This window comes from Aphanomyces invadans (genome assembly GCF_000520115.1).
Source record: "Aphanomyces invadans strain NJM9701 unplaced genomic scaffold supercont1.6, whole genome shotgun sequence".
Lineage (NCBI taxonomy): Eukaryota > Oomycota > Saprolegniomycetes > Saprolegniales > Verrucalvaceae > Aphanomyces > Aphanomyces invadans.
In genome coordinates, this window is record NW_008580151.1 from 194,947 (window position 1) to 214,784 (window position 19,838).

The window sequence follows — 19,838 nt, forward strand, 5'->3', positions numbered from 1 at the left end:
TCGACGATGGCAATCAAGACCGACAGCACCGTGTGATAGTTCTTGCTGCATACACAGCCATTCGTGACGAAAAACGAGTGGCTATGGCACGTCAAATCTGGCTCTTGAACGGGCAAGCGACGGTAGTTGTCTGGCATGCCGGGTGCGATTTGAATCGACGACGAGATGGCTGCCCCGTCGCCTTCCAAAATGTCCATCTCCGGCACGCCACGGCCTTGGTTCGGATTGAGCCCGTACCCAGGATTCGGGTCGCATGCGGAGATCGCTTGATGGGGTGACAAGTCGCCGTTGCACTCGTTGTACGTCCATGGCCACATGCGCGTGGTCGAGGCCGAATAGAGTGCGCGGCCGAGGTTCCCGAGGAGCCAAATGCCAGGCCATGTCAAGTAGTACGCGCCGTCCTTGATGCGGTCTCCTGACGTGAGTTTCGTTTTGACGCCGTCCTTCCAGAACTCGCCGACCGCGTTCGGATTTGTCGTGACGCTCTCGTGGACATCATCCGGGACGTTGTTGATGGCGCCGGGCAGCTTGGCCGCCACTTCGATGAATCCTCCCTGGATACAAAGCTTGTTCCACGACTGCATCATGCCAGCTGAGTAGTGCTACCGCCACCATGTGAATCGTTGACGTCGTTCAGATCGACAGTATCAGTGTGTTTGATTTCATGGCAGGGACCTCGAGCCTCTGGTTAAAGTACGTCACGTTCGTCGGTCCTTCGTCGACGCGGTTGATGAGCTTGCCACCTCAGCAAAACGAACGCGCCGCAGCGCCGCCGACACGTCATCAGGTTGTGAAAAGGGAGGGTCGACGGATGCATTGTCATCGGAGCGATCATCAATTTTTCTCCAGTGGAAAATTTCTCAAGGAAAATGTATAGAACACTGCAAATTAAAAAACAAGGTGGTATCCGGATTTATCCGCACAATAACACGACAGGGGGCGGCGGCGGCGCAATACTAGTAGTCATGAAGAAGGGAGTTCTCTCTATAAGTTGACGTTTCTTGCTAGTGAAGGGAGTCTATAGTCCAGGAGGACGGATGGCCGCAGCAGCTTGGGGGTCGGGGTTGAACACCAGAAACCGGAGGGACGCAACTTCGGTGTGCAGATTCAGGTCGAGTTGATGCAGCACGAGGTTTTCATGTTGTACTTGCTCGAGTCGCGCTAGTGGACCGCATGTCAGAACGCACAAGCCTTTCAGCGCCAGAAACGAGTGCACGCACCAAGAGCTTGGGCCAAGTGTTCGCGGAGCTGCCGATTCTCCACCTACGCCAAGATGAATCATCAACCTCACTTTGCCTGTCGACCGCCGTACCTGGCCATTGCGTTTGCCAGTGACCAGCGACACGGCGTTTGCTTGAAAAACTGCTATGTATCTACCCGGAGTACCCAGTTGAGGGATTCGCCCCATTTCGCCATAGTCCCGAACAGCGGAGGTTACTACTATTACCACATTGTTTATTGCAATCTGTGCATCAAATGTTAAATCGAATTTAATGACGGTGTTGCCTACAAAGAAGAACAAAAGAGCCAGTTCTGCCTACAAAGTAGAATTATCTCGCAACAAGACTCTGCCCAATGTCCAACTTTTTTGGTCTTTTTACACGCTGTCGCGCAACTTCGGCATCAAAAATCGATTGATGTTTCTTGTCGTCTCGCTCAGTGTCAGCATCATCACTTCCATCGCTCTCTTCCACGTTGCGGCCTGCTCCAAACGTGTATTCGACATGACCGAGGCCGTCCATGCTGCCCAGAGCCGAAACAAGACAGTCCCAATAAATGGGGTACACCACAGGGGGGGCAATTTCCAGTTTCTTTCTCGGCCATTCGGATGGCAGAGTACTCGCGCTTAAGGCTGGAATACTTGTTCTTTGCTGCCAACGCTGGTATGTTTGTTCCATGTTGTACATTTACAGCCAAAGCGATCTTTCCCCACAAGACTGACAATTGAGCTGCGCTTCTATGTAGTTCAAAGCTTGCTGCGAAGTCATCGCAACGCCGATCCAACAGCGTCGACACCATGTCGGCGGTCCACACAGTCTTGGCAGACTTTTCAGCCGTCACGGCCCTCTTGACTTTGGCGGCACGCTTTATTGGTGGAGACTTCAGTGACGTGGGCGGCGACATTCGAGTCGATGAATGACAATAATCGTTTGGATGGTCATGAATGGACATTATTCATTGGCTATTGTTTTGACCAATTGTGTTTGTCGATTGAATGTTCCCAAAGTCGATGAAATGTCAGCGTTGTTTGTCGAACGAACTCCAAAAATCGCTGACGCAAAAGTCGCTCCGAAAACCCCCTAAGACGTTTTGGATGGCCTCATACAGTGTTGCAACATACGTCGTTGGAAACGAACTCCATGTTGAAATACTACAGGGACAACAGTGCTGCTATATTCCCCACGGAACGACATGCCCCAGTGAGCTCGAGAAAAAATCGCGAGCGATGTACAGCGGAAGACTCGCGAAACAGTATTTTGATGGTTGCCTTGCCGAGGGTAGCCCCAAACCTGGCCGAGCTTGGAGTAAAAGGGTTCGAATGCGACACCAAGATTTTTTCATGATGACCAGCACAATTTTCCAGTCACAAAAGTTAACAATATGTATCTGGGCAAAGTTGTCGACAACATGTCTTTTGGCCTACAATCGGAGTCCGATAAAGCACCGTGCTGTGGAGAGTGTTTGGCTCGTGAGCCTCCCAATAGAGCACCATTTCCATGTTGAGACCCCGCCCCCATGCATCTGAATCCACTGCTGTCGTTGTCGCCGCGATGTCGGAAGTTTCAAGATTGTGTCGATCGCGATGCGCGGCCAAATGTTCGATTTGGAATGCCACACTTCCCAGAGGAGAATCGTACGAGGCCGCGGCACGGCATGAGCGCCCAGACGAGGCTTGGCATTAATCTTGGGCAGGTCGAAGATGAGCTGCGTGCAGCCGAGGCCTATCTCATTACTCCAACTGCACTCGACAAGTCCGCAACCAACCTCACCATGACCGAAGCACGTCGGAAAGAGATTCTTGCCAAGCTCAATGCCGAGCGAACAGCCATGCGCCAGCGCAAGGCGGATGGTCAACAAATCGACGCAGTCGCCTCGTCATCGTTCTTGAACTCGACGGCATTTTTCCCACTCCCATCACTCAGCGCCAAGCCAGAGTTTGACAGTCTCGATATCCACGACGCTGACGATGCATTTGAATCAAAACGCTGCCATCGCGATGACGGCGATGCACATCGTGCCTTTGGTAGCGACGATGGTACGATCGATCCATGTGGACGCAGTGTGTTGACTTCTGGCGGTGGAATAGATGACAGCTTGACCTTCTTGAAGGAACTGCAGCACGCAGATGGCGACGATACCCTCTTTTTTGCATCAGACATCCATCAACTGCCGCCTCCGCCGTCGACAGAGCATGCTCACTTGTCGTTCGACCGCTGTTCCATCTTGAGCGAGAGCTCCAGCCAGCAGCACGTGGACTCTTTCCCGCTCTCGACCCCAAGTCTTGCTTCCAACGCAGAGCGGTCTGCTACCGCCCCAGCACATCCTTCACGGCCACCAAAGAAAAGCGTGCGATATGACGGAGACCTTGAATCGGTGCGATTTTCGTCTCAAGTTTAATGCAGCGCTGATCAAGTAGTCTCGCGCTTCTAGACAGATCGACCTGTATCAGCTCGACAACCCGAAACATCTATAATCTCGCCGAGTTCCGCCGAGACTACGTCGACCCAAGCCAAGGCACCGACAAAAAGACCGTCATCTCGAAAGTTGCGAGCAGAGGTCACCAATCCGTCGCCGACTAACCCATTCATCCTACGTTTGTCCGAGGTACACGGCTTTCGTTGACGTCAAAAAATAAGTTGTGCTCGGATGGACAGCCTGTCGCGTCGGCATCACATGTGCGACATGCGCTATCAAGGACGTCGGCCGCTCAACAGAAGAAGCGTATGGAACAACTAGCTCAATCCGTCGATTACACGGTGCGCGAAAAGGCCAAAGTTGCCCAAGACATGGCAGCGTTTACCACCTCCTGCTCGTTTCTGCCAAATTCGAGAGGTCCTTTGCCACGAGGTGTGTTGGTGGTGTGACCTTGCTGTACATGATGACATGGCGCTCGACTCGTGCGTTTAGGACACCCAACGCTAAGGACGCCCGAAAAAGCAACAAAAAGCGCTAAGACGGCCAAGCCACCGCCATCTTGGAGTCCCCACAAGAAAGCCAAACTCGACGAACTCACGGAACGGTTGCATGGGGAAGGGTCGCTGCGATTCGAACTTCGGGAAAAGGTCAAGCAAGTTCTGGATGACCAGCACATGCGCGCGACGTGTACATTCAAGCCCCAAATCAATCGAAATCGGTCTGCGGTCGGCGCAACCACCGCCCAAAAACCCATTCACACTCGACTTCCCGAGCTCCACCGCCACAAAGTATGCAACACTTTTCCCGAGCACATGCGTTTTATTCGTCCATGACTAAACGCTGCTGTTGCTGGCAGAAAGAAATGCTGCGGCAGCTCGAACACGCCATCGAAGCCGAGACCCAACTCACCTTTACACCCACGATCAACCCGCACAGCCAAAAACTCGCCCACGACTTGTCCAAGATCGATGTGACCGCTCGTCTCGTCCAAGATGCGGAAGAGAGCGCCGAGAAGAAGCTTCAAATACAAGCGTATTATGCTGCATTGGTTCGTCCATTTGTCCGAAGAGTGTGGGATTTTTACGTTTGCATCATTTTGTAGGACGAGCCAGCGTTCACCCCTTGTGTGAACGACCGCAGCCAGGCCATCGTGGAACGTAAGCCCGAGTTCAAGGTAGTGGTGTCGTCGTATTTTTTTGCACGGGGAATCGCTGACATGTGCGACGATTGTAGCTGGACTTTGTCACAAGGCAGCAGTTGCTCCAAGCGCAACTGGAGCAGAAATTCGAGGCAAAGCTGGCCCTCGAGGAGAGAGTGCAAGCTGAGGAAAAACCATTTCAGCCGTGTATTGGAAACTCGAACCAAGTGCTGCAATTCACTCGGCCCAAGCGTTTGGTCGAGTCCAAACAGGCTCAGCTGTATCGCATGACGTACGAGGTACTGGTGCTGTTGGCGATTTTTGTCTTGTCGTAGCTTGTGCCTTATGGAACGACGGACACAGGAGCCGCGGCAACGAGAGCTGGCAAAGAAGCGCCTCGAGGATGAAAAGTACGAGAAATTCAGCCACAAGCCAGTGTTGAACAAAGTGTCGAAAGCCCTCGGCCAACCCACGTCGATCCACAAGCTTGCTCAAGTTTGGGCAGCGCAACGTCCAACTGTGAGTCTCATTCGTGTGTGAATAGAAACCATCGACAAAAACCATTCGATCCCGCGTGGTGCGGGACATGGATGCCCAGGAGCAAGCGGAGTGCAGGTTCCGCCCGGCACTCGTGGCCGCCGACCCTGACCTCGATCGCACGAGCGTGTGGAATCCAGAGGTAATCAGCACACACAAAGGATCTTGTCCAGAGATGTTTTAATTGTGGTTGCAGACGTGCTTACAGCAAATCGAGCAAGCACGAATCATGCGACGTCAAAAGCTCGAAGACCAGCGGAACTCGTTGGAGTTTCAAGAGCTACAAGCGTGCACGTTTGCCCCCGCCATCAATCGACCGACGCCAAGACCGTCGAGGGCACCCGTGGTAGTCCGGGGCCTCGGTCGGTTCTTGGAACTGAAACAACTCGCCAAGCGACAAGAAGCGGAGCTAAAGTACGTCGTGTCAGCATGTCGTGGCACTTCCTCCTTATGGTCCATTCCAGAGAGCGCGAAGCCAAAGCTTTCACCAACACACGGGACTTCACTCCTCGGGCGTATACCGTGCCCCAACCATTCAATCTGTCGTACGATCAGCGTCGCCGCGCTCGCCAAGAGCAGGTGAAGGCCGAAAGGGACGCCAAGGAGCTGAGCGAGTGCACTTTCCAGCCACAAACGATGGAGCAGAAGAATCGTCGGCTCATTCAGAGCCTCTTGCAATGACCTAACGAATAAAACACACGACATCAAGGCGGGTGCATCATGCTGTGTGGCTCGTGCCGCCTTTCCGTAACTGCCAACCAGTTACATGTGAAACGGCGCCCGTTCGAAATTCGAACCCCTGACGTATCCATCCTTTCGCCGGACGTCGAACATCGTCCTCTGGCAAATCTTCTAGCTCGCAGCGGCGACGGTGCGTCAGTGTCGAATTCGCCATGAAGTCGGAAGAGATTTGGAACTCAATCAAGGACGAACTGCTCGCGCTGAGCGTGCAGGACGTGTACATGATCCTGAACGTCGTGTGCCTCCTTGTGTTTGTGTATTACTTGGCCTGCATCCTGCTCGGTGTCGCCCCCAAGGAAAAGAAACCCGACCCGACGATCCTCAAAGCGTACGCATTCAGCCACTGGTGGCTCTGGACCCTGCTCGGAGTGGCCAACGTGAGCCAGCGCGTGTTTGGCGTCACGATGTTTGCCATCCCGGTCGATAAACTCAAGGAACTCGTCCGAGCAACACCGAAAGAGGCCGAAGAGTTCTTTGGTGACCCCGCTACTACCATTGAGCTCTTCGACGCCGTCATCGACGACCTCGCAAAATCCCCGACGTTGTCCCCTTATGGTCGTTACATGGTGACCAAGGACCTGATGGCGTCGCTGTTGGCCCGGAAGGCGTTCATGGAGTACGTTGTGGAGCACCCCGACGTTCTCCAAGAAAAGATCGAAGCGCCCATTGTCCTTACCGGCTTGCCGCGCACTGGACAGCATTTGTTGTACAACCTCTTGGCCCTTGACCCGACTCTCCGTGCGCCGCGCCATTACGAGTCGGAAGCGATGGCATACTCCCCCGTGGCCCCTCCCAAAGCTGGTGCTGTCGATTCGGCGCACATCTGGCATAACCGCAGCTACCACGGATGGCAGAGCACGTACCGGTTGACGCCGGAATTGTACGAGTCCCTCGTGGCGGTTCAATACATGGACCCCATTAGCTTCTGCGACGACAGCGTCATCGGCCAGCATGTCATGCCGTCTCCGTTTTATGCAGCGGTACGGTCAAGTACAAATCCTTGGTCAATGGTCTGATGCGTCTTGGTGAATCAGGTCCTTGGGGATGCCGCGCGGCGACGGCTTCTCGCGCTGCCCAACTCGTCCAACGTGTACGGGTACCTTCGCCGGTACTTGCAAATGCTGCAAACAAACCAAAACTCGACATCGTCGGACGAAGCGACCGTGGAAAAAGCTGTCGATACCCCCTCGGACAAAGATGTTTTGAAGGATGTAGCCAACGAACCGGCCAACCCGTCGACGACGCCGTCGACCTCGATTGAAACGTCATGGCTGCTCAAGGCGCCATTTCACGCTTCGCACCTTCCTCAGTTGCGGGTCGCGTTCCCGGATGCCCGCGTGGTGGTCCTGCACCGCCCGATGACCGAAGTCGTGCCGTCGAGGTACAGCCTAGACCATACAAGCCTTCACCTCGTCAACGTTTTCTCTAGTGCCACGCATTTGCTGCGTGCCATGCACCCTGCGTTGAAAGGCAAAGCACTGGACAAGAAGCACGTGGGCCGCGTCGCGCTGGACCTGTGCAGCGAAAAGGCAGCAGCCTTGCACGATGCCCGATCGTCCAAGTCCATGGATGTTATCGATGTCACGTACGAAGAACTCGTGGCGGACCCGATTCAAGTCGTCAAGTCGTTGTACGCCAAGTGGAACAAGGACGTCACGGACGAGTTTGTGGAGAAAATGCAAGCGTACTTGTCGGACAAACCCAAGGTATGTCTCGATCGTGAACTACTCTGTCGCATTGGACATGGATGCCATGATGATGGTGTGAGCTCATCGCTGTTCGACCCACAGGGCAAGTACGGAGAGCTCAAGTATTCGCTCGAAGAGTTTGGCCTCACCCCTCTCTTCGTCGACTCGATCTTTGCCAAATACACGACCAACGGCCCCGATTACCGCGGCCACACGGATCTCCCTGAAGCGCCAAGCTCCCCCTTGATTCAAACTGCTTAGATCTCGTGGATGTCGTACCAGCGACACTCAATAAAACATCCTGCCGTGTATTGCAAGTGCATGCCAGCTCCATCGGAATCGATGGCCACTCGGCCATGCCACCAAGCTCCACCAACCTCGTGTGTTAATACTTGCACACCCCCACGTCACACGTACATGGCTGCCGTGGAATTATTTGGCATGGCTTTCGCTCGACCCACTTGGATCACTTATCACGACAGCCACCTCGTTCATGCATCCTGAAGAGCCGTCGACGTGCTCGACATCTTATGGTTTCTTCTTGGGTTGGATAGCATGCGCGACGACAGGTTTAGGCGTCAAGTCGCGAACCGAGTTGAGCGTCAGGGTGGTCGTGTGGTGGATGAATTCGTTCAGGTAAGGTGGGGATGGTGGCACGGCCAAGACGTTCTTGCACATGGCCACGCGAGTGTGCCACACGGGACCTACGCATCGAAATTCATTCGGCTGTCTGGCATCGTGGCGCAGCGGGCATCGTACTGCAGCCACGGTCCGCGCCCGAGTAGTAGTCCAATGTCAAATACCCCTTCTCTGGAAAGTTGCCTTCGCCCAACCACGACTGGTTGAGCTGCCACCCGGGAATGGGGTCGCCGCGGTTCCACCCGTACGTTTCGTTTTGCCAGTTTTCGCCCTGGCATCGTGTCAGTAGAACCCAGCCACCTCACGTAGTACCGGTTCGCTCAGCGCCAGTTGAACCAGCATCTTGGCGACTTCTCGCTGTTCGTAGATGGCCAAGTCGAGCTCGTAGTAAATGTCGGGGACGAGCGGGCTCCACACATGGAGCCACCCGACGCGGTACAACAACTGAGCGATTTCATCGTCGGTAAGCAGAGGAAACACCTGCAAGCACGACGGACATGCGCTCAGTTGTTGTTTCGTGAACACGAAATCGACGGGTTGGAACGACGAACCTGCTGAAAGTTGTACACGTCGGTGATTCGGTCAAAGAAAATGAGGACGACATCGAGACGGGCAGCTTGAAACACGCGAGGCCACATCGTGAGGAACCGAATGGTCTGTTTCACGCTAATCCACCGGGACGAGAGGAGGTAGTTGAGCTCCATGATCATGCGCCGCACACTGATCGTGGTCTACACCCTCGTCGATGAGTGCATGGACAACGTCGGTCGAACACCTTTTCGCCGAGAAGCGTGGCTTCGGCTACGGCCGCGAGCCCGGCGCCGTAGTGAATGTGCTGACGATTCTTTTGCATCTTTAGCATTTGCGTGTACACGTTGTCCGAGAGCGCGCGGTAGCAGTGCGGGACTTGGCAATGCGGGTTCAAGTCGAGCCCCACCGCTTGCATCTTGTCGAGGAACTGCTGGAACCGTTTGGTCGACATGGGCTGGATGTCCGCTTGCCCTGCCACAACGTCAAGACGAACGAATCGATGCTTCGGGGCACGTGCCTGGTTGGCGTAGGGGCCGGCTCGCCATGTGGACAAAGTCAAACTCGAGGACGCCAAACTTGGGTATTTTGTCGCAAAAGGCATTCTCTGCGCCACGATCAAAAGTCGCGCAACCAGCCGCCAACAAACATACCCAGGACAATGGGCTTTCCATTAAACGACTCGTTGCGAAAGCACTGAAAGTTTTTGTGCTGCGACGTGTCGGTCAAGTCATTGCGCTTCTTCCACAGCATGGTCTTGTTGCTGATTTCCATGAGTTTCTTGGCCGCGATGCGATCCAACGGCTCGGCCATTTCCAATCGGTAGTGGCCCGTGCAAAGCCCAACGATCGGGCCAAACGAGAACCGAAGGAGGTGCTGAAGCCTAGTCCGGCGACGTCAGGACGTTGTGTTGGCGGAGCGGGACACACCGCAGCCGCTGCGACACGTCCGTGACATTGCATTCAATCAGTTGACACGCATTCGACGCGTCGATCATGTGGGGTAGAATCGATGCCATTGCTTGCACGACGTCCGAGCCATCCAAAATCGAGTCGATGATCATCTGAGCCTCCCTCTCTTTAAAGTACATGCCTGCCACCCATCATTGCCAGTCAGTCGGTCGGCCATCCACCCTCGATTCGAACGTGCGGACCGACGTACCGTTTTTGGCCATGGCCAGCATTTGAGCGTGCGAGTGGTTGTCCTTGAGGTTCTTGATGAGGTGGCCGACGCTCTCCCGTGTATGGGCTTCCTGCTGCTCGGACGGGATGTGCAAGTCGACAAACTCAACGAGCATTTGGCCGGTCAGCGGCACTTCAAACGGCCGATTTGTCGCCAAGTCGATCAAGTCGCGCTTTGGTTTGGGCATGACGTTAAACGACCCCATCAGTTCCATGAACTCGTTGATTTCGATCGTGCCTGCCGTCGTCCATCGTCCGTGTGAGCGTGATTGGTGTACATGAAGGGGAGAGGGACAACCTGTGCCGTCGATGTCAAAGCGGGCAATCAATCGCGCGGCTTCGCCGACTTCGGGTTCGATCCCCATGCTGATCATCCCTGGACATGCACCGCGTCAACCAAAGTGTAGTCCGTCGGGACAATCAGTACCATTTTCGAGCTCGATGGCGTCAATGGCCCCAGAGTGGTCCTTGTCCAAGTCGTCGAAGAGGGCTTCCAGAGTTGTTTGGTTCATTTTCGACGCAAACATGCGAGCTTTGGTGCTGCTCCGGCGCCTCGACAACTACGCACGTCGTCCATCCATCATGCTAAACATGGACCACAGGCATATATTTCGACAGCCACCCACGTCGCCACGCAATGGACGGTTCCCGAACATATTTGTTAGCCAGCTCCAATTCGTACCTCCACCGCCGTTTTCGGCGCATCCCGACATTCGACATGGATGGTCTTGGACGTTTTGTCCAGCACGTGCACCATCGAGATGAATTTACACCCAACTTTTGTGCTGGCGCACCGAACGAGCTCGAGCAAAATCGATCGCTCGTACGGAATACTACGTCCGATTCTTGGGTCGTGGCCCTCAACGAACTCGGAATCGCACCTCAAGTTCAGGTCGTACTGCCCGGACGCTTCCTCGGGGTTGAAGCTGTTGGGGTCGAAGAGGTCAAAGTTGCATCCGATCATAGGAATCGACAGGCTTCGGTTGCTGGACGTGGCGACGGCATGGAGCAGGCCTTGACACCCGAGTTTTCCCAACGGGTTCCCGTCCAAAATAATGGTATCGATCGAGTCGTTCACTTGCAGCGACTGAGCAATGACCCATGCGGCTTGACACGGAATATTGTTGTGGCTGTCGTCCATCCACCAACGCTTAGAGCCACACGATCACGTGTGTTGGCGAACCTCAAGTCCAGAATTTGCAGGCAGTTGTTCTTGTGCAGAGCCATGCCTATCGCTTGCGTGCCGTCGTTTCCAAACGCGTTGTAGGCCAAATTGAGTTCGCGAAGCCCGTTGTTGACCGCGAGAGCTTTGCCCAGCTCCACCGCGCTACAACACGACGGCCGTCAGCACAACGGATGGAGAAGTTTCCGCCGCATTGTTGTACCTGTTGAGTCGAATCATGTTCCAAGACAGGTCCAATTTAGTCAGGAAGCTGTTGTTGCACAGCATTTCTGCGATCGCTTCACCTCCTACATGACTCATGGACACGATTTAGCTAGCGTTGCTGGCAATTACGAGGCTGAGTGTGGTGCCGAACCGGTGATCATGTCTGGTTTGACCACGTTCATCATTTCGGCGTTGCCGATCAAATTCCGAGACAACTCGAGTGTCCGCAACGATGTGTTGGTGTGCAGGGCCTGTGCAAATCCGAGGACTTCGCCATCGTCGACATCGCTCATGTTCATGCGGAGCTCCGTGAGGGCGCAAGACGGCGCAGCCACGTACTCGGCCAGTGCCGCCGCGGCGTCCCCATCCACCTGTACACGATACAAGAAGCTCATGCGATATCCTGTCGTCCGAACCTTGTTCTCGGACAGGTCAAGCATGGTCAAGTCGTCTTTGTTCAAGCACACGTGGACGAGGGCGCCGATGCCGCTGTCCGTCAGTCGGTTGTTGCGGACATTCAAGCTGGTCACCATGGGCAGGTCCGACAAGCACTGGGCAAAGATCTAATGGCAGAAACCAGTCCGTCAACTCTCGGGACGGCGTTGGTCGTACCTTGCACATGTCGTCGCCCATGGCCATGTGAGACACATTGATTTCCGGCCCCGTGTGGTTTCGAATCATGAGGCGAATGGACGGTGGCAGCTTGGCGATCAAGCACATGGCGGTGTATTTGTGTCTGGCGGTCAATGGGCCCGCGAAAACTCCGACCGAGTCGTCCGAAGGCTCGAGCTACGCAATGGTAGCTGACAGGTCGCGACCGAGGCTGGATTACCTGGTCAAAATCGAGGTTCGTCTCGAGCAGATCCTCGACCGACGTGAACAGGTACATTTGAGAGGCCATTTTGCTCGTGACTTGGCGCATGTCGGCCTTGCCCGATGCGCCAAAGTACCTGCAGAACGCTAAGGACAGCATCCTAGACATTGGTTCAATGCGCTGGAGTACTTGCGACGGTCCATGTCGGTCAGCTTCTCGAGGGCGTCGTCTTTCACTTCGTCCATGAGGAGTTGCGCTTGAAGAACTTCTGCCGATGCCGACACGCCCATGGCTACGTTACAATGGCTGCGATGATGGTCCTGAACAGGGCACGTACGTACGTTGCATGGGGACTTTCATTGTTGGTACGACGAGCTTGGTCGAGACGAGGAATCGTTGGTCTGCGGTTGGGGCAGAACTCCCCCGGGCTGCTCGAAGGTTGCTCTGGACAAGAGCTGGCAGGGACCGCTTCATGTCGTCCGAGATTTGCCAGCTTTTGTTCAAGATACTGATATCCCAGTTCGCATCGTGCGGTTTGTGGTGGTTGGCTTTGGGTTTGGCCCTTGGCCGCTTGTGATGTTGGATCATGGGGATGTGTGCCATCGTGGCCGAACGATGTTGTTGGCCCTTTGGTGAGAGTTGTTGAATATGCTGAAGAAGAGGTTGCATGGCAACTGTGGCGGCGTCTTGTCTGGCCGTTGTGTGGGTGCTGTGGCTTCGATAGACTAGTGGTTTTTTCTTCTTTTGCGGCGAACCTTTGTGCGGCAACAGCGACGTAGTCCCAGCTCCATCGACGGCAGGAACGTCGCCGTTCTCGACCTCTTCATCGATCACGATGGGCTTCATTGGACCTGTTTCAACCAAACCGGTGCATCCACTGCCAAGTGGCGGATGACACTCCTATATTTAGAACACCATGGTGTACACCCATGTGGCCTTTTCTTGTGTGTAGAAGACGTCATGCGATACATCGCGGAAAGACCCAGTACATCTTCTTTCCAACCTCCAATGGGGATGACGCCGTGAATGGAAAACTCAACCAATATCTGCCGATTCCTTCATTGTCTTTGGCTATCCATACCTCAAGCTCATCTCTGCCAGGAGACGGCAAAACTTGCATTGGCCTTGGACCCTGTGTGCACACTTTGGGAAACACCAAGATTGGCGCGTGTTTCAACTCTGTGGCGCAAGGTCGTGAGGTGCATGCATCCGTAACATTGGTAGCGCAAGGCTCCCATGATGCTCAGCCTGGTGATGTCACTTGCTCTTCACTATTCATTCGTGCTGTAACTGCAATCACCACCGAGGTGAATGCTAGCAATTGTCTGGATCAATCGGTGTGAAGAGAGATTTCGGTTCAGGTTGAGATGTTCCTTACTCAGGCCTCACGGACATCAAGGTGTCTTCACTTCCTACAATCTACAGCCATGCACTGCGCATTGAGTAAGCTCAGCCATACGTACACGCAGTAGACGATGCGTGCAATTGTGCTATCAACCAATTCCGCAACCATATCTCGGGCTGTTTCAGGAAAAAAAAGCGTTCATATTCCAAGGGTAACAATGGTCACCTTAACTACGCCTGACCTCAGTGCGATCTAGCCTTCACGAATACATGAAGCCGTTCGGTCCCATGCCCGACGGCGGCGCACCCCCTCGGCGGCACTCGGGAGGTGGCATCTTGGTATCTTGGTGTTATTGAATCCACCAATCAGCGACAAGCCCTCCCAACTCGAACCTGGGCATGGACCAATCAGCTTTCTATATATTATAACGAATCAAAGTTCGAAAACTCTATTTGAACAGTGATGATTGGTCAAAAAGATTTGCCGCGGGTTTTCCCCCAAGCCGAAGTTGAGATGCCTCCCGCTTCGACGCAGAGACGTTGCTGAATAAATTGTTTGGAATTTAATTTCATACAAATTCAGCGTGGAAAGTTGAATTTTCAAATGTCGCCGCCACGCTTGAAACTCAAAAATTCGAATTTTGAGTCGAAGTCCTTAGCGGGGCGGCAACTTGACCATTCTCCATCTTGCGGTCAAGATGCTGGTTGTGTGCCTGGAAGGATGCCATGGTACAAGCAATTTGCTTGGCCCTGCCCGACATGCATGCAGCCTCCTCTCATTCATGTGATGTCCATGTAGGAAGCGGCAAAACGTCGCTCTGTAACGAGTTTGCTGCCAACGGATTTCGCATCTTGGACGAAAACTTTCTCGACATGCCGGCGCATTCGCTGCATCCTCAGTCCCTGTTCATGGAAACAAAGTGGGTGTGCTCTTGGTACGCCATACCCTTTGCCTCTTGCTTTGCTGATCTTGCTCTGACTAACATTCAGGTTTGACCGCGTCCTCCAGTTATCGCAAAAGCCTCACGCTGAGCGACAAGTTTACTTTGCCGACCGATCGCCGTTCAGTGCGGTGTTCTACGCAGCCCACGGCAACCTACTCGAACCCGTCATCCGCTCTCAGATGGATGAAGTGTCCAAGTTTGCCGAAATCGAATTCGTCACGTTGCATATTAACGTCGAGCGCGAATTGCTATGGCGCCGCATCCAACGACGGCTGCAAGACGAACCCGAGCGCATTCGATACATGGAGCACAAACGATCCAAGATGGAAGACTGCTTGGCGTTTTACAACGTGTTTCCATGGGATTTGCATGTCGTGAACGACACACGATCACTGCCTCTGCTTGCCGACCAAATCGTGTCGATGGTGGCGCGACAGAGCAACACGATGCGACTCTACCTTGAGGTACGTCGCGTTAATGTTCCGTGCAATTCATTGTGGAACTCATGCAAAAACTCTTTTAGAACCTCGTCCATTCCAAGGACTGCGGCATGGACACCGACAGCGACTGCGACAGCGAGACCACCCTGAGCTGCGACGAGTCGCCTTTGAAGGCCAAGCTCACCTCCGTAGAAGATTTCACACCCATTCCCATGTGCTTGGAGTAATCCCCTTCTGTTGCATCGGTGGTGGTGGTTGAGTAAGTTAGGTTGCTACCCCAGCGTTTAGTTCATTTATTAATTGATTCCAATCTCTTTATACATCCCTCAGCAGGGTGCTTGTCGTTGGCGCAGTCCCACCAGATTCCAAAGTGGCCGGAACATGGCAAACCCGAGAACGTACAAAGCTCGTCAGGAAAACAGTACCCCACTTGTGCCCACTACCAAAGTCCGGTTGGTTGCCCACGGTGCAAATATGGTGACTTCTGGGCGTGCGCCATGACATACTTGCGTCCACACCCAGTTTCTTCCGTGACGAGGCGTTTCACGCCGTTGTTCTCGTACAAAAGCATCATCGTAGCTCGTCACATTGGTGTAGACGACTCGTCTTCACGACCGCAGCTCCGTCGACATTATGTGGTAGTTCGAGTCCGTGCGGCATGATCGCAATCATCCGAGACGCTGAGCGTTCACGGGCTGAGCGTGTGGCGTGGCGATGGCTTCGAACAATTTTTGTCTGGTGCATTTGGCGGATCGACCAGCTCTTTCTGAGTCATGAATTCGTTGGCGATGGCTAGCTGTTGCACTTGATTCGTGCCACAAAAAAGAAGTAATCTCGACGATTATTCATATCGTACGCTGGATTTCCATGCACGAAGGAGCCATGGCCTGTGGTGTCCACCGCTCTGATTGTCCATGGGCAGTGTGTGTTTGCATCGAGTTCGCAGAGAGTTTGTCTTGATTGGCTGTAACCTGCTTTATTTGATCCAATTAAAACATTTCTTTCTATTCGTTGGATGAAATATATCCAATCGAACTTGGTTGGATTTTGCATGTTGACCACAATTTGAACCCAGAATTGGATTCTTCTGGAAGTCGCTCCATCCACCATGAGACTCACGCAAGCCGCCGCGTCCGGCCTGCAACGCTGCTTTGGAAGACCACACGTGCGACTTCCCTATGCTGCGCACCGTCCTTCCGCGCCGCGCTGGTGCCGTGCATTCAGCGACATCAAGAGTACGTTCGTATCCAGCGATGCTCGAACCTTGACCTCTGGTGCAGATTACGATGAAGACGATGACGAAATCCCGGCATCCAAGAGCATTGCAACCTTTGGTGAAGGTGAGAAAGCGCCCATGGTGCCGCACGTACTGGTGATTCCAACGCACAAGCGGCCGTTGTTTCCGGGCGTTGTCCTTCCCATGACGATCACGAACCCGGACGTCACGAAGGCTCTCGCCGCGCTTCGTGAAAGCGGCCAAAAGTACGTCGGTGTGTTCTTGAAGAAACAAGGAGGAAAAATCGGTGCGGCTTCAAAGGTACTGCTGTTGCGTTCCCCTCTTTTCATGTCTCCGATCGGTGTGGATCCAGGACGAAATGGGGTTCACTGGCATGGAATCGCAAAAGGACGAGGATCTCGTGACCGATCTGAGCGGGATCCATCATGTGGGGAGCTACGCACGCATTGACAACCTCATCAACTTTGAAAACAACAGTGCGGCCCAACTGCTCTTGGTTGGCCAGCGCCGCATCACGATCGACGACGTCCACGACAGGTCCGTGCAGTGCGTTCATTAGCCAAGGATTTCAATGTACTGTCTAGCGGCACTATACCGCTGCGCGTGACCATTTCTCCGGTCGAAAACCCCGCATTTGACAAGTCGAACCAAATGATCAAGGCGTATTCGAACGAGATCGTGGCCACGCTGCGTGAAATCGTGAAAATGAACCCGCTGTTCAAGGAGCACATGCAGTACTACTCGCAGCGGATCGACATCCACAATCCGTACATACTTGCGGATTTTGCGGCGTCGGTGCGTCGAGCTCTCGGGAGATGTTGCATGCTAACAAGTCGTTGCCAGGTGACGACGGGCGACGGTGAAGAGCTGCAGAGCGTGCTGGAAGAATTGGATTGTGAAAACCGTCTGAAGAAAGCGCTCGAGCTGCTCACGAAGGAGATGGAGCTGTCTCGAGTCCAGCAATCGATCAAGGAACAAGTCGAAGAGAAGGTGCGTGGATCCAGCTCCCGACGCGTTGTCGTTCTGAACCGACCCAGGTGACCAAGAACCAGCGGCAGTACTTGCTCATGGAGCAGTTGAAAACCATCAAGAAAGAGTTGGGGTTGGAGAAGGACGACAAGGAAGCGATGCTAACAAAGTTTCGCCAGCGTCTCGACAACTTTAAGATTCCGCCGAACCCAGACACCCCAGGTCGAGTGATCGCGTTGCAGTCGAATCGTTTGCTGATAGTAACTTGTCCGCCGTAGACGCGCATTTGAGCCACGTGCCGAAAGACATTCTGGATGTCGTTGAAGACGAAATGAACAAGCTCGCCATGCTCGAGAAAAACTCGGCCGAATTCAACGTCACCCGCAACTACTTGGACTGGCTCACGCTGCTGCCATGGGGTCAGTGTGGACTCGATGTCGATGGCTTGACAAGATTTTCCAGGGAAATCCACGACGGAAAACTTTGACATTGTTGCGGCAAAGATGATTTTGGATGCCGACCACTACGGCCTCTCGGACGTGAAGCAGCGCATTCTCGAGTTTATTGCCGTGTCCAAGCTGCTAGGTACGATCCGTGTTGGCATGCCCGTCAACGGCGGTCGTGTAGGTAAAGTCCAAGGGCGCATCATCTGCCTGGTCGGTCCCCCCGGCGTCGGAAAGACGAGCATTGGCAAGTCGATCGCGCGATCGCTGAACAGGGAATTCTACCGGTTTTCGGTCGGCGGGTTGAGCGATGTGGCAGAAATCAAAGGCCACCGTCGCACGTACATAGGTGCGATGCCGGGCAAGGTGATTCAGTGCCTCAAGTCGACGCAGAGTTCCAACCCGTTGATTCTGATCGACGAAATCGACAAGCTCGGGTACCGACGCGTTCGAGGCCTTTTGCGGCATTGGCACTGATCGAATCTTGTCGGTAGGCGAGGCTACCAAGGCGACCCGGCGTCGGCCTTGCTCGAGTTGCTCGATCCTTCGCAAAACACGTCCTTTGTCGATCATTACCTCGACGTTCCAGTCGACTTGTCGCGAGTTCTGTTTGTGTGCACAGCCAACGTCACCGACACCATTCCCGGGCCCCTGCTCGACCGCATGGAGGTCATCCGATTGTCGGGGTACACATGTCACGTTGTCGGCAGGGTTTTCACGTGGTGTTAGCTACGACGGGCCGGAAAAGGTCGCGATTGCCAACCAGTACTTGGTTCCAAAGGCGCTGGAGAAGAGCGGACTCAAGGACTCGGAGCATGTCCCGCCATCTTTGGCCCTCCCAGACGACTCGATTCAAGATCTCGTCAAGCGGTATTGCCGTGAAGCTGGTGTGCGCAACCTGGAGCAGCACATTGAGAAGATTTTTCGCAAAGTCGCGCTAGAAGTCGTCGAAAATCTGGCCAAGGAGGCCGGGTCGGACGATGTGGTCGCAAACTTCAATATTTCCCCCGACAAACTGCACAAATACGTCGGCCAGCCCCGCTTTACGTCGTTCGTTGGAGCTCTCGATGTAGCCTTGTGGATTGATGCAACTTGTGCGACTAGAGAACGCATGTACGAAACATTGCAGCCTGGTGTCGTGATGGGTCTTGCGTGGACGGCCATGGGAGGGTCGTCGCTCTATATCGAGACAACCACCGTTCAAAGCAAAGGTGCGTCCGCACTGTCGGCGTCACTAGGGGATGTTTCTCACATGGTTTGCTACAGGTGGCAAGGGCAGCTTGTTGTCTACCGGTCAAATGGGCAGCGTCATGGAAGAAAGCACCAAGATTGCGCACACGTATGCGCGCCACAAGTTGGAACTGGTGCGGTCCTTGGCATCTGCGCGATATGATGTATGCATCGACGTCTTGATGGATAGATCGACCCCGACAATGCGTTCTTTGAATCGGATATTCACTTGCACGTCCCAGAAGGCGCTACGCCAAAGGACGGGCCGTCTGCAGGTTGCACGATGGTGACGGCGCTGCTGTCGTTGGCCCTGAATAAGTACACTTGATATGCCATCATGCGCAGTAGCACACACTGATGGTTGTGTAGACCTGTCAAGGCCGATCTCGCCATGACGGGCGAACTTTCGTTGACGGGCAAAGTGTTGCCCGTGGGCGGAATCAAAGAGAAGACGATTGCTGCCCGTCGGTCCGGCGTCACGACGCTCGTGCTGCCGTTTGGCAACCAAAAGGATTTTAACGAGTTGCCAGAGTACCTGAAGGACGGGCTCGACGTCCACTTTGCCAAAGAGTTTGACGACGTGTTCAAGGTCGCGTTGGACTATTCCGATTGCGATGGTGCCAAATAGCGATAGAGGTTAGCAAGGATTATTCGAGACGGACCTGAACAACGAATCCCTTGTCACGAGCGACATCGTTGTGTCCCATACGACCACTCGGATCCTCCTTGCATGCTGCTAGTGTCTCGACGACTTGGTGTCTGAGCTCTGCAGGAACTTTAAGAAATGCTGCATTCCATGTTAAGTGCCAATGGCTCGTCGCGCACTCACGCAGTGCGACACTGACCACCGGCTCCACCATCATGGCATGGCCGAGTTTCACGGACTTTCACGGCGGAAGCAGCGTTCTGCGCAGGCTGGGACTTGACTGCACTGGACCATGG

General features: G+C 54.1%; 7 protein-coding genes across 34 annotated transcripts in view; 4 read left to right on the forward strand and 3 right to left on the reverse strand.

The window, feature by feature from the left end:
- The window catches only part of H310_03827 (hypothetical protein), a gene marked incomplete at its 3' end in the record, with an annotated part of 6,905 nt that extends 6,159 nt beyond the window's left edge, over positions 1-746 (reverse strand). The window contains exon 1 of the mRNA XM_008867852.1: positions 30-746. Within this exon, the coding sequence (XP_008866074.1) occupies positions 30-587 (558 nt within the window). The 5' untranslated portion in view covers positions 588-746. The remainder of the gene's footprint in view (positions 1-29) is intronic.
- Positions 747-882: 136 nt separating this feature from the next.
- On the reverse strand, positions 883-1,439 carry H310_03828 (hypothetical protein). The gene is made up of 3 exons (XM_008867853.1): positions 1,313-1,439; positions 1,221-1,263; positions 883-1,161 (listed from the first exon to the last, which is right to left on the reverse strand). Exons 1-3 carry the CDS (start codon positions 1,406-1,408, stop codon positions 1,019-1,021), a joined length of 282 nt encoding a protein of 93 aa, XP_008866075.1. The 5' UTR covers positions 1,409-1,439; the 3' UTR covers positions 883-1,018.
- A 1,334-nt stretch (positions 1,440-2,773) lies between these two features.
- Positions 2,774-6,063, forward strand: H310_03829 (hypothetical protein). Of its 4 annotated transcripts, XM_008867857.1 has the most exons (12): positions 2,774-3,256; positions 3,308-3,594; positions 3,652-3,825; positions 3,876-4,068; positions 4,129-4,424; positions 4,493-4,684; positions 4,739-4,810; positions 4,870-5,073; positions 5,138-5,269; positions 5,319-5,453; positions 5,508-5,725; positions 5,776-6,063. In XM_008867857.1, the coding sequence occupies exons 1-12, from the start codon at positions 2,830-2,832 to the stop codon at positions 5,990-5,992; spliced, it is 2,547 nt and encodes an 848-aa protein (XP_008866079.1). In that variant the 5' UTR covers positions 2,774-2,829; the 3' UTR covers positions 5,993-6,063. The 4 variants fall into 4 exon arrangements, with proteins under 4 accessions (XP_008866079.1, XP_008866078.1, XP_008866076.1 ...); XM_008867856.1 differs by having other exon boundaries at positions 5,138-5,453; XM_008867854.1 differs by having other exon boundaries at positions 5,508-6,063.
- An 8-nt stretch (positions 6,064-6,071) lies between these two features.
- H310_03830 (hypothetical protein) lies at positions 6,072-8,059 on the forward strand. The gene is made up of 4 exons (XM_008867858.1): positions 6,072-7,032; positions 7,087-7,433; positions 7,482-7,758; positions 7,843-8,059. The coding sequence occupies exons 1-4, from the start codon at positions 6,205-6,207 to the stop codon at positions 7,999-8,001; spliced, it is 1,611 nt and encodes a 536-aa protein (XP_008866080.1). The 5' UTR covers positions 6,072-6,204; the 3' UTR covers positions 8,002-8,059.
- Positions 8,060-8,113: 54 nt separating this feature from the next.
- Positions 8,114-13,167, reverse strand: H310_03831 (hypothetical protein). 4 transcript variants are annotated; one of them, XM_008867859.1, is made up of 21 exons: positions 12,631-13,167; positions 12,479-12,581; positions 12,308-12,425; positions 12,088-12,264; positions 11,892-12,038; positions 11,627-11,846; positions 11,474-11,558; positions 11,272-11,415; positions 10,970-11,218; positions 10,771-10,921; positions 10,516-10,648; positions 10,387-10,464; positions 10,069-10,326; positions 9,837-9,999; positions 9,561-9,790; positions 9,428-9,514; positions 9,155-9,381; positions 8,931-9,110; positions 8,692-8,859; positions 8,544-8,650; positions 8,114-8,444 (listed from the first exon to the last, which is right to left on the reverse strand). In XM_008867859.1, exons 1-21 carry the CDS (start codon positions 13,133-13,135, stop codon positions 8,312-8,314), a joined length of 3,663 nt encoding a protein of 1,220 aa, XP_008866081.1. In that variant the 5' UTR covers positions 13,136-13,167; the 3' UTR covers positions 8,114-8,311. The 4 variants fall into 4 exon arrangements, with proteins under 4 accessions (XP_008866081.1, XP_008866084.1, XP_008866083.1 ...); XM_008867862.1 differs by having other exon boundaries at positions 8,500-8,650; XM_008867861.1 differs by having other exon boundaries at positions 8,692-9,110.
- A 1,111-nt stretch (positions 13,168-14,278) lies between these two features.
- Positions 14,279-15,400, forward strand: H310_03832. Of its 2 annotated transcripts, XM_008867863.1 has the most exons (4): positions 14,279-14,362; positions 14,433-14,568; positions 14,624-15,041; positions 15,101-15,400. In XM_008867863.1, the coding sequence occupies exons 1-4, from the start codon at positions 14,332-14,334 to the stop codon at positions 15,242-15,244; spliced, it is 729 nt and encodes a 242-aa protein (XP_008866085.1). In that variant the 5' UTR covers positions 14,279-14,331; the 3' UTR covers positions 15,245-15,400. The 2 variants fall into 2 exon arrangements, with proteins under 2 accessions (XP_008866085.1, XP_008866086.1); XM_008867864.1 differs by having other exon boundaries at positions 14,279-14,568.
- Positions 15,401-16,089: 689 nt separating this feature from the next.
- Positions 16,090-19,838, forward strand: H310_03833 (ATP-dependent protease La). 21 transcript variants are annotated; one of them, XM_008867873.1, is made up of 15 exons: positions 16,090-16,252; positions 16,298-16,554; positions 16,607-16,791; positions 16,839-17,049; positions 17,098-17,244; positions 17,292-17,445; positions 17,502-17,642; positions 17,686-17,808; positions 17,851-18,103; positions 18,161-18,352; positions 18,396-18,716; positions 18,771-18,877; positions 18,933-19,030; positions 19,087-19,214; positions 19,266-19,771. In XM_008867873.1, the coding sequence occupies exons 1-15, from the start codon at positions 16,126-16,128 to the stop codon at positions 19,522-19,524; spliced, it is 2,703 nt and encodes a 900-aa protein (XP_008866095.1). In that variant the 5' UTR covers positions 16,090-16,125; the 3' UTR covers positions 19,525-19,771. The 21 variants fall into 21 exon arrangements, with proteins under 21 accessions (XP_008866095.1, XP_008866087.1, XP_008866094.1 ...); XM_008867865.1 differs by having other exon boundaries at positions 16,839-17,244; XM_008867872.1 differs by having other exon boundaries at positions 17,686-18,103.